This window comes from Cicer arietinum, chromosome 7, assembly GCF_000331145.2.
Source record: "Cicer arietinum cultivar CDC Frontier isolate Library 1 chromosome 7, Cicar.CDCFrontier_v2.0, whole genome shotgun sequence".
NCBI lineage: Eukaryota > Viridiplantae > Streptophyta > Magnoliopsida > Fabales > Fabaceae > Cicer > Cicer arietinum.
The window spans coordinates 4,507,470-4,519,697 of NC_021166.2; the positions used below are offsets into that span (position 1 = coordinate 4,507,470).

Below are 12,228 nucleotides of genomic sequence, written 5' to 3' on the forward strand. Positions count from 1 at the left end.
ATATTTTTTGGAGAAATTGAAGTAACAAAATCTGATTTTTTGTCAGGCATCGGATAACCATAAACAAAAAAATAAATAACGATTTTTTAAAATAGAAAAAATTAAGAGGAAATTGTGTACATAAGAGATAATATAAATGATATTTATAAAAGAGACACGGAAAATGAGAGATTATTGAGGATAGACGGTTAACATATGACGACGCATTAAAAAAGAAAGTTGGAAAATAATTAGTAAAATAAAATAAGTTTTTTAATTAAATTAATTTGAAATGGTGTTGATAAAGTAGTGTTTAAAAACAATTACCTTAAAAAACTATCAAGTAATAGTATACTGTATTTTATTTTTAATTCATTCTTCTTATTTTTTAATTAACCATTAACTTCTCAACGATGCATCATCATATATAAAGTCATGGTATAATGGAAGTTTTACTTTTTTCTTTCTTAATTTTTTATTTTTATTTTATTTTTAATTCATTCTTCCTAATTTTTTAATTGGCTATTAACTTCTTAACGGACGCATGAGATATTATTTCTATTAAGAGAAACTTAATATATTCTTAACACTCTATTTGAATGACACGTGGCAAACTTGCCAAATTATCATATTTGCTTTATTATAATGTATAGATTTTCATTCTCCCTTTTTCATATAGATTCTGTATTCTTAGAGACGAGGTTAGAAGGGGATTAAAAGTGGCCATGAGTCTCAAACTTTTTATAATTTTTTTAGTATTAATATGTTATTATAATTTTTCTAAAATTTTTATATGATATTTTATAATGAGTTTTATTTATTTATTTAATGTATTAAATCTTAAACATTTTTTTTATCTCTATTAAATAATGACGAACATAATTTCACAAGTAAAGACTAGTTCATTTTATATTTATTTGATAATATTAATTTTGAATATATTTTATAATTTCTTAAATGTTTTTATATCTTATACATTTGTAAATTATCTCTTATTTATTAAATTACACTTTTAAATTTATTTCCTCTTATATTTATTTCCTAGCTCCACGCATGCCTTATTTCATCACAAATATCTTTGAAACAAAAAATAATTGATGTTCCTTCCTTCATTTATCGAAAACTTGGCTATTTTTGAGTTTCTTATTCAGCCCCACACGTTCTCTCAAATATCTTTAATTTTTATCCAATTTTAAAAAAATTTGCAACACAAATCTTAGAAAGAGTGAGTATACGGTTACAGGCTAGAAATTTTTACCCCAACATTTATATTCTCCTTCAATTAATCTAAACTATCTTAATAAATAAATTGTTATATTAATTTATATATATATATATATATATATATATATATATATATATCAATTATCATAAATTTTATTGACATTAAATTAATAAATTAACTTAAAAAAACAATTTACAGTAAAAAAATGTAATCGTAATCTAATTTAAAAACTACTTTCTATATTACTGATAAAAAACATGACTTCAACACCACTCTTTAATCTTATTTTTGAATTCTCCAAATAATATTTTTTTTCTATGTATCAAGTGACAAAATATTTTTCATTTCGGTACTACTCATAAAATACTAAAGAAAAATAATCTTCATATGACAAAAAAAAATTACAATACACATAAAAACTATGACTATTTTTTATCTTTGAATTTGTATGTTAGTCTTCATTAATCTTTAATGATATTTTTTGGAGAAATTGAAGTAACAAAATCTGATTTTTTGTCAGGCATCGGATAACCATAAACAAAAAAATAAATAACGATTTTTTAAAATAGAAAAAATTAAGAGGAAATTGTGTACATAAGAGATAATATAAATGATATTTATAAAAGAGACACGGAAAATGAGAGATTATTGAGGATAGACGGTTAACAGATGACGACGCATTAAAAAAGAAAGTTGGAAAATAATTAGTAAAATAAAATAAATTTTTTAATTAAATTAATTTGAAATGGTATTGATAAAGTAGTGTTTAAAAACAATTACCTTAAAAAACTATCAAGTAATAGTATACTGTATTTTATTTTTAATTCATTCTTCTTATTTTTTAATTAACCATTAACTTCTCAACGATGCATCATCATATATAAAGTCGTGGTATAATGGAAGTTTTACTTTTTTCTTTCTTAATTTTTTATTTTTATTTTATTTTTAATTCATTCTTCCTAATTTTTTAATTGGCTATTAACTTCTTAACGGACGCATGAGATATTATTTCTATTAAGAGAAACTTAATATATTCTTAACACTCTATTTGAATGACACGTGGCAAACTTGCCAAATTATCATATTTGCTTTATTATAATGTATAGATTTTCATTCTCCCTTTTTCATATAGATTCTGTATTCTTAGAGACGAGGTTAGAAGGGGATTAAAAGTGGCCATGAGTCTCAAACTTTTTATAATTTTTTTAGTATTAATATGTTATTATAATTTTTCTAAAATTTTTATATGATATTTTATAATGAGTTTTATTTATTTATTTAATGTATTAAATCTTAAACATTTTTTTATCTCTATTAAATAATGACGAACATAATTTCACAAGTAAAGACTAGTTAATTTTATATTTATTTGATAATATTAATTTTGAATATATTTTATAATTTCTTAAATGTTTTTATATCTTATACATTTGAAAATTTATCTCTTATTTATTAAATTACACTTTTAAATTTATTTCCCCTTATACTTATTTCCTAGTTCCACGCATGCCTCATTTCATCACAAATATCTTTGAAACAAAAAATAATTGATGTTCCTTCCTTCATTTATCAAAAATTTGGCTATTTTTGAGTTTCTTATTCAGCCCCACACGTTCTCAAATATCTTTATTTTTTATCCAATTTTAAAAAAATTTGCAACACAAATCTTAGAAAGAGTGAGTATACGATATTTAGGCCCAAAAAAGCTCATTATATTTGTAGCCCAATCCATTATTTCCCGCCAAAAAATATAACACCTCTTTCGAAAAGGAACATTTGCATTTTCAATTGTAAAAGAAAAACCGCGGCAAAGCCGCCATATACACACTCTCAAATTCGCTCGCGTTTCTTCCTTCGTCTGAAACTCCAATGGAGCATCCTCATATTCACAGCGACAGTACAGAGGTAGTTGAAGATTCCCCAATGGAAGTAGATCAACGCCAAGAAGATCAACAGAAAGAAGAGGAAGATCCTTTTCTCAATTTCGTCGATCAAGCTAGATTAGAACTGTTATCGCTTGAAGACGATTCAAATAGAGACGATTCGAATTCAACTGGATATGGATGGAGTTGGATGGTATCTCGTATTCTTAAGACTTGCGTTACTTATTCAAGCGGTGTTACTCCTGCTATATTGCTCTCTGAACTCTCTCAGGTACATCATTTGAACTCATCTTTTTATGCTTCTGTGTCTATAGATGGTTCTGCTGTAATGTCCTTTGCGCATGAACTACGAAATGCATTAATTATGGATTATTATGTAATTTTCTTTGTGCACGAACTATTGAATGCTTAAATTACGGATTTCTAGTCGATTACATTAATATATTTTGGAATTAGATAGATTGATTTTAGCAGTTAGGGTTATTTTGATGTTACTGTGACACGGTTTTTAGTTTATTTAGGTTTTTGATCGTTTGTTTTGTTTTTGAAGGCGTGGAGTGAGCAACGCAGGGTTGCTGTACCGAAGAAGAGACTTGAATTGATTAATCAGCTCAAGAAAAATCATCGGAGGACAAAGCTTCCAAACACGGTTACCATTGATTCCATTTACGAGAAAAAATTCATTGGTTTGAACAGTGTTCTAGAAGCTGTAATTATTGATGCATATGTACTTCCAGGTACATTGGAATCATAGCATTTTTTTTTTGTAATAATAGTTTATTATATGGATCGAGTGTGAAAATATATGGCTGCACTATATTGCAATTTATTTATTCCGATCAAACTGCGGTGGCATTTTTCTCATATGAGAAATGACAAGCTTTTGAATATTGACATTCATTCAGGTGTAGCCAGATAAGCAGAAAAAAATCAGTTGAATGTTTATTTGACACATTATCACCTGTGTGGAGGTCCAAGACATGCTGCAACCCTTGGCAAAGGTTTATGACAGCACTTATATGACCTACCAATGAAGCACGGCTCTGTCAACTTATTTATTGATTGATATCTGTTTTGATATTTTACACCATTTTCAATGCAGTAGAAAGTGATTTGGTTTAGGAGAAGTCAGTAAAAAATACCTCTAAATTGTATTTTAGTTAATTTATTTTTCTGATATAGCCCATCATGTATTTAATCTTAGGATAATGTTAGGTTGTTGTCCCCCTTATGGGTAGAAATAAGCTAGGCTGCTTACAAAGTTCTATGGCTTAGTGTACATCAACTTCATTCCACACTATATTTATAATTGTCAGTTAAATTAGTCTGGTCAAAGCTTTTCTAAATCTCTATTTAACTAAAAAAGTCACACTTTAAGTACCCGTAAATCATTTTAGACCTACCACGTCCATCTATTTAAGTAAACATAAATAATATTTTCTCTTGTTGTTATTATTTAGTATTTATATTTTGGATTTTGTATATTGTCATAAAATCATATACGTTAGACCTTTGTAATCATTTAAGCATGTTAGCCTACATAAAGACTTAAATCTATAATCTTATTAGTTTAAGTTGAATTTATGACCTATGTAAAGGCCTATTGGAAAATCGGTTATTATGTCGGACTTTAAAAAAGGTTAGGTTATGCTTTTAAATATATGTCAATATGGCATAAATAAAGTAGACTTATACTTTAAAAAACTTGATTTTACCTACAAATTTTCCCTGCTAACAGGCTTTTAAGTTCTCTAATAGACCAGATCAGACCTTCAAAAACATCATGCCATGCCTAAAGGGGAGCCCGTAACAGGTCTTGATCTTGATTTGTTATACAGACAAGATATATTTAAGTAAAGATTTGCTCAACCCGTCTATTCTCACCCCTAGTTTCTGTTGCAGATAAAATAAAACGTGTTGCTTCTGCAGCAGTTGATGCTAAATTGCTAATCATTGTAAACTGTTCCTTTTTTTGCAGGCACAAACATCCACATGCTTACATTAGGGGATTATTGGAGCTCTAATATCATAGATCTCTATCTACACCGTAGGTAAATGCATTATGCAATGTTAAATCTTTCAAGGTCAATAACAGTTTTGTAATTTGGTGAATAAAATAATAAAATGTGCTGTTCTTGCCAACTACACATGGCTTGTTTCTATTGCCGGAGAAAATATGGAAGCCCAGAAATACTTACAACTATGTAGTTCATTTTGTTGAGTGCACTCTTTATACAAAATACTTGAGAGACATTCCAACAGACAAGGAGTGTGATTAGTGAAGTTTAAGTTGATTTATGTCTTGGAACTAGTTCTTCTTTCCAATTAATGATCAAATCAATATTTATTGGTAATGCTTAATTTACCATTGAGTTACTTTTAAAAAGTATATATTTGCATTAAATGCATGCCTTTTTTTCCAAAAGGGCTCAAATACATGTATTGAACCATTTGCGTAGCATGTGATTTGAACTCAAAAGTTGCCATATTCTTATTCACAATTCCATTCAAGAATTTTTATGATGAATTCCATTAAGATTAAATGAATCATATTTTGTCCAGCAGATTCTACGACTTGGCAGGCCTGCCACATGGAATTCTGAAGAAAGGGAGGGAGGTTTTTCTCACTGGCTGCTACCTCCGAACTGCCACTGAAAGTTCTGGTCATCCGCGTCTTTTGCCAACAGAATATCTTGCGATTCTATTGGATGAGGTAACCGTCAGTTTATGTAGTGTCGTGGTCTTAAAATTTAATCATCCTAGTTTCATATGCTAGTAGTTCAAGTTCAGAACTAAGTCTCTGCTTCTGAAAACTAGCTTTATACTGCACCTATATTAGATTCGGATCAAGTTTTCATGAAGATAAGCCTTTTGTTATCTTTAAATTATAGAATCAGGATGATGATGCAATGCTGTTAGGAGCTCAGTTTTGTTCAGACTCATTCTCTTCAATTTCCTTGGACGCAGTAAACAAGGGGGCTTCTTATTCACTTTATGCCAGGTACTCTTCTTGCAATGGGTGTTGTATTTGCTACATGACTTTGTTGTTGTCAGGGGCAGATCCACTATGGAGCTAATGGGGACTGTTGCCCACACAAGAAACTAAAAAATTAGTTTAATAATACTATTATTTTTATAAAGTCCCATAAAACCTTATAGTTTTAAAATGCATGTTGTGTATCCAATTATATATTTACTTCTAAAGTTAGTTTTAATTTTGTCTTTGACAATTGCAACTATTGAAAGATGTGTCTGTACCATGAATTATGTGAAGAATTGAATGTACAATTGTATATTTATAAAGATATCTAAGTATAGCATTCAATGACATGATCCACAACACAGTGATACTTTTTCTTCTTACAAGGAAGCGTGCCTTTGCTATTTTCTTTTATTGATTACAGAATTGAAAGCATTGAATCTGCGGAAATTCAAGGGACATTTGGGATCTCACAAAGGAAACAGATTACTCTTGTTGATGGTGATGGTGTCACATTAAAATTTTTCTTGTGGGGTGAGCAGATTATCCTTGCCAATCTTTTCAGGTGAATTCTCGATTGTCAAACTTATGCCGCTGAGTAACTCTTTTATATGTGGGTAACATTCACCATGTTGGTGGGTTTCAGAGTAGGAAGCATGCTTGCCTTGGACAAACCATATGTTGCAAGTTCTGTTGAGTGTGATGTTGAAGCAAGCGAAGAATATTGTCTTGAATATGGAAGTGCAACACAATTATATTTGGTGCCTTATATTCAACATGAAGAACAGGTATCTTAATGGATTTTTGTATGACATTAACTATAGTAATTGTCATATGGAGAGAATACTAAACAGCTCTGCTGATTAGGTGTGCGTAGCAATGACACCGAACCGTCATCAAGGTTCAAGGCAAATGGGTTCTTATAATCCCAGTCAGGGTCTCAGGTTCTCTCAAGTGAGCTTGCCTTGTGACTCTCATGGTACTGTTGATTTCAGTAATTACCCTTTTCGGGTGAGTTTACCATTTACCACTCTCCCAAAGAAAAGAAAATGATAGATTTTTTCTTATTTCTAGTTTTTCATGATCTCAATAGCCACCTCGCATTGAATTTACTTTATTTATGTTAGAAAGATGTTTATTCTGGTTGGAAGTTGTTGAGAAGCATGATAGAGTGTAACAAAGAGAAAAATAGTTGAGAGAACGAATGATTATTTGAAATTGATAGAATGAGAAAAGTTGATTACAATGAGCGTAGCATACACTTTATATAAAGATCTTAATTAAGCAAACAAATTTTAACTAATTAGTCTTAATTTGTAACATTTGGTGATATGATTATGTCGGCTTTAGCTTAAGGTATACAAGCTTGCAAGATTTACATGCAAGTCTTCAAGTCTATATAATTTGTTGGAATAAAAGCTCTTTTGGTAGTAAGATTGCCTAATCGTACACATGCTTTGCCTGCGTGTTTTTTCCTGAGCCTACTTCTTTTAGTATCTCAGTTTGCAAATGCTACGTAGTACATAAATTGGTCAACATTGAAGTCTTCATTCATGCTACTAAGTTTTTGGTAGACGAATCTGCATAAGCATTGCCGTTCATATGACTAAATGATTTTACTGCTTATACTTTTTACATTATCATGCCTACTCTCCTTAGAAGTGTTAATCTTCAGTCCTTGTGGTTGATTAGTTAATCTCATTATCTGTGTGAAGTTTTGCAGTCATTAGTGGCCGACCTTCGTAACAAAATGACTGGCATCAGCCTCTATGGTGTTGTTACAGAGGTTAACAAAGAAGATAATAACCAAGAGACTGTTTTTTCCTTAAGAATCGCGGATACTAGCGGAGAAATCAGGGCAAAGCTTCATTTTACCAGATTTTGGTAATGATTGCAAGCATTACTTGTATTAACTTCCAGCTGTTCTTAAGAAATACCCCAATTTAGTACAGGGATGCATGCTGGGTAGGCCTAAGCATGGTTTTTTTGTTTTGTTTTGAAAAAACAAGGATTTAAAGAAAATGTATCAGTGCTTAATTGCTTAAATTTATATATATATATATTGTTAGTGTAAATCAATTTTACACTGATAAAAATAATCTGTTTTGTCATATATATCCTTAGGATGTGTGATAAGTGATGTGAGAAAAGTAGCGAGAAGAAAATGTAAAATGAAGTTTGAAAAAAAGGAGGGAAAATGATCGAAAATATGATATTATTTGGCATGTTTCCCTATGTCTTTCCAGGTATTTTTTTTTAGTGTCCTCCCATTCCTCCCACACTTATGATTATATAATAACATGTCTCAGGTCAGTGGGAAGGGTGAGTCTCGGTCACACGGTATTTATATCTGGCTTGACATGCACCGCGTCAAAACGTCAAAAGCGGTGAGCACATTATTGAATGTTTAAAACTGATGCACACCACCAGCCATCACCTAAGGAGAAAGACAATTGTAAAAATTTACGGTGTGAAATTGAGTTGTTCTTTTAATACTATTTTTTATCCTTCAAAGTTTAATAGTGTTAAAAAGAACAACTCAATTTCCAATACCCTTGCTGATCATGGTCTGCTGGCGGCTCCATCTGTTTTCTCTGCCTTTATAGTTTAATCAATGTAGTGATGTTTGACTTGACAGTCTGGAAGTATCATGGTTTGAGAATGGTTGCGGGGCTTCTTTCATCAATCTCAGTTGCTTACCAGCATTGCTCAACTCATCTTGCCTTCATAAACTATCGCAACTTAGTGATATTTCTCACCAGACTAGCTACGCTCAAGTAAGAGTTACCTTTTGTATTACATGAATATCTATTTGACTTTTTTTATTTGTTTCAATTATTACTATGTTGTGTTCCTAACACTCCTTTTTTTACCTTTTTACTGTATAACCGTTGATTATTATTGTTTATCTACAAATTCTGATAATTTTCTTGCTTGATATTGTTGCAGGTATGCCGAGTCTGGCTTGTTCCGAATGAATATTATTACGTGAATACAAGATTTTCACATTCTCTCTGTGGCCACTTTGTCGACAAGAAGCCCGGTGGTTTTGTGGAATGCATTTTCTGTCATAAAATTTCTGATGCAGAGGTTGTACGCACTTTCCATTTGAAAATTACCCTTGCAGATAAGAGTACAAAAGTTTTAGCATGGTGTACTGGTCAAACTGCAATGGATTTGTTGCAGATATCTCCTGAGGAGTTTTATGACCTTCCCGAGGTAATATCTTGAACTCGATCCCAGTTATTTTTTTAGGCCAAAATTGTGTTCGTATGCACATGATATATAAGGAGAGAAGCTAGTTGCACATTTTTGAACAAATAAACTTCTTTGGACGAAGGGAAGGTGAGGGAACCCACTTATTACCGAGTGCCAGGACCACCAAAACGAACAACCGTCAGGCAAACATACGCTATCGTTGGAAACTTAAGGGTCAATATTTCTTTTTTCCACGGGTGAGAGAATGTTAGTAGGAGAAATTGAACCTCATTCTTAAACTTAAAAATAGTTAGATATATTTAGTATTTTGATAAACAATATAGGTTTCAATATACTCCCTCCTAGTGACCTATTTGTTAAAAAAAATTGTTTTAAAATAAAATAAATATTTTAATTTTTAATGTGTTTATTGTTTCAATTGTATTTTTTAATTAATATTATTTACATCACTTCTAATACAATATTTTCTATCATGCATTTTTCGTTTATACATTTTTCTTAATATGTGAAATTATCAAATGAATTAATTATTATGGGATAGAAGGAGTATCACAATTATTACTCATAATACACGGATCCATGTAAAGATGTCAAATCTTAACAACATCTTATAGAATAAGATTAGTAATATAGATAGTCGATCAATAAATCAATGATTTATATTGTATATACATGTATAATCAATTGTGAGTGATTATAATCAATTTACTAATTTTTTTTTTTAGAAATGTCAAATGTAAAGATATCTCTTTGATTTTCTGTTAAGAAACTTCGAACGTGCACTTCTTTTTTATAAAAGAAGTGGCTGAAACCTAAAAAACAAAAATACATAGGAAATAATAAGATGAGGATTTGAAAATCCTTTTACATCATGGAGCAAAGCCTTAGTAAGTGATTGTCACTTCAACTAAACTATCTAGCTGATGTCACATACACGATTGCAATTTTTCTATATTAAGCCAAACATAACATTAGTTGTTTCAACGCTTAAAATTGTTATTATAGGACTTGTTTTCTAAGTTTTAGAAAGTGATTTTATTATTCAACTTTTTTTAAAAAAATACTACTAATTAGTTTTATTCGTGAGCAAGAGGTATCGACAATACATTGATTTCATTTACAAGTGTGCGAATATATCACCTTTTTAATATAAACAACACCTGAATAATATTACTGTTAAAACTATATGTTGGTTTCACAATAACATTATTTTGTTTCATTTCAGGAAGAACAATTGATGTATCCTTCGTCGTTAGAAAATGAAAAGTTTATGGTTGCATTAGTAAATTGTAAGCGGGAAGGTTGTGTGGCATATGACCTCTTACCAGATGATTCAATTTCGTGGGAAATCACCCGTGCATACAAGTGTGAATAAATTAATCGTAGCTGCACATGGAACGGTGCCCTTCAATTGTTGTATAAAATAAGGGATACCGAAACCGCAACGTACTAACTTTGAAATTGCGTTGAAGTATTTTAATTGGCGATTCTTGAATACTCGTCCATTTTGAGACTAAGTCCAACATCATAACATTAAGAAACACCACATAGATGAGATCGTGTCCCAAGAGGAAATGACTCGTAAACCAGCCAGTGAGGACAACCGAGTTGTCTTTTTATTTATGCAGCCTAGTTGTCTTTCTCACAATGTAATGAAACGTATTTATTGAAAGAAAAGGCGTATTGATGATTAGCCTTTATTTGTTTGAGGAAAAATTGAGTAAAAATAGAACGATCTTAATGTAAAGATGTATCAAAGTTCAAAGGCTCAAAAATACGGTTTCATCGTATCATCATATCATCACATCGAGAATTTTGAGCTCTATACACTTATAATTTTATTAATGGAGAAAAACAAACCTCATCATGGGTGCCCTTGGATAACAAGGGGTTGGATGATCCTAATGGTTTTGTCACCAATTTTTACAACCCTTCTATGTCTATTTGGTTTTTCAAGCATGTTTGACATTATTAGGATCACTTATAGTCAAAACGCAAGCTTGCAATAGTTAGTCAATTGATTCGTAATTATATAAATAAAAAGATTGAGGATTCTCTTTTTTTTTTTTTTTTTTTTTGTCATTAACAGAAGGAGGATAACTGTATTTAGATGACATATGTTTTAGGTGTGGGTTTTACATCACTTTGACTCCTAGTCATTTGTTGTTTCAGCACTGCTTTTGTCTTGTTAGACTTTACTCTTAGTGCTTTTCTTAAGATATATATGTATGTAAAATATAAATATAAATGGGGCAATGATTTGTTAACACATGAAAAATATAAATAAGATGTAGGATATTAAGGCATAGGTATAGATACTCTTTACATCGGTAACCATACTAAAACAACTCATATAGTAATTTAAATAAGATGTAGGATAACAAAATATTAAGGCATAGGTATAGATACTCTTTACATAGGTAAGGTAACCATACTAAAACAACTCATATAGTAATTCATCTATAATTATTTTCATCATTATATTAGATACAAATTCTGCTAATATTTCTATTGTGATTATTTTACCATGACCATTTTTTTAAATAAAGGTTAAACATTTGCATCAATTTTGTTTTGAGGAATCATTGGCATCAAATTTGAGAGTTATATTTCTTAAAAAGAAAAATTGAGATTTATGTTATAACTCATTTAATTTAGAATTTGATTGAGATTTAATTAAATTTTAAAACTTATTATAAAAAATTAAAACATTTATGTTTCTTTTTTGAATTTAAATATTTTAAAGCAAAAAATAATGGTTGTTTTTTAAACAGACTCGTTATTTGTTATAATTTCCATTAAATATATAAAATTAATCAATATTTTTGAATAAATTTATTAGTAGAATTATTTTTCTTTAACGTTCGTAAATTTTGTTGGAGAATCTTATAATAAGGAATGAAGATAGTGTATTTTTGTTTAGATATACTTTTTTTTTTTTT

At 30.0% G+C, this 12,228-nt stretch overlaps 1 protein-coding gene across 2 annotated transcripts; it reads left to right on the forward strand.

The window, feature by feature from the left end:
• The first annotated feature begins 2,985 nt into the window (after window positions 1-2,985).
• On the forward strand, window positions 2,986-10,982 carry LOC101503987 (uncharacterized). 2 transcript variants are annotated; one of them, XM_073370847.1, is made up of 13 exons: window positions 2,986-3,358; window positions 3,638-3,824; window positions 5,066-5,138; window positions 5,650-5,800; window positions 5,979-6,088; window positions 6,492-6,632; window positions 6,714-6,855; window positions 6,935-7,078; window positions 7,791-7,951; window positions 8,377-8,454; window positions 8,706-8,844; window positions 9,017-9,286; window positions 10,512-10,982. In XM_073370847.1, the coding sequence occupies exons 1-13, from the start codon at window positions 3,074-3,076 to the stop codon at window positions 10,659-10,661; spliced, it is 2,031 nt and encodes a 676-aa protein (XP_073226948.1). In that variant the 5' UTR covers window positions 2,986-3,073; the 3' UTR covers window positions 10,662-10,982. The 2 variants fall into 2 exon arrangements, with proteins under 2 accessions (XP_073226948.1, XP_012573329.1); XM_012717875.3 differs by having other exon boundaries at window positions 5,653-5,800.
• The last annotated feature ends 1,246 nt before the right edge of the window (window positions 10,983-12,228 follow it).

Coding starts and splice junctions, on each gene's coding strand:
- LOC101503987 (XM_073370847.1), top strand. CDS start 3,074: ATGGAGCATCCTCATATTCACAGCGACAGTACAGAGGTAGTTGAAGAT. Junction 3,359..3,637: donor TGCTCTCTGAACTCTCTCAG/GTACATCATTTG, acceptor TTGTTTTTGAAG/GCGTGGAGTGAGCAACGCAG. Junction 7,952..8,376: donor CTTCATTTTACCAGATTTTG/GTAATGATTGCA, acceptor AACATGTCTCAG/GTCAGTGGGAAGGGTGAGTC.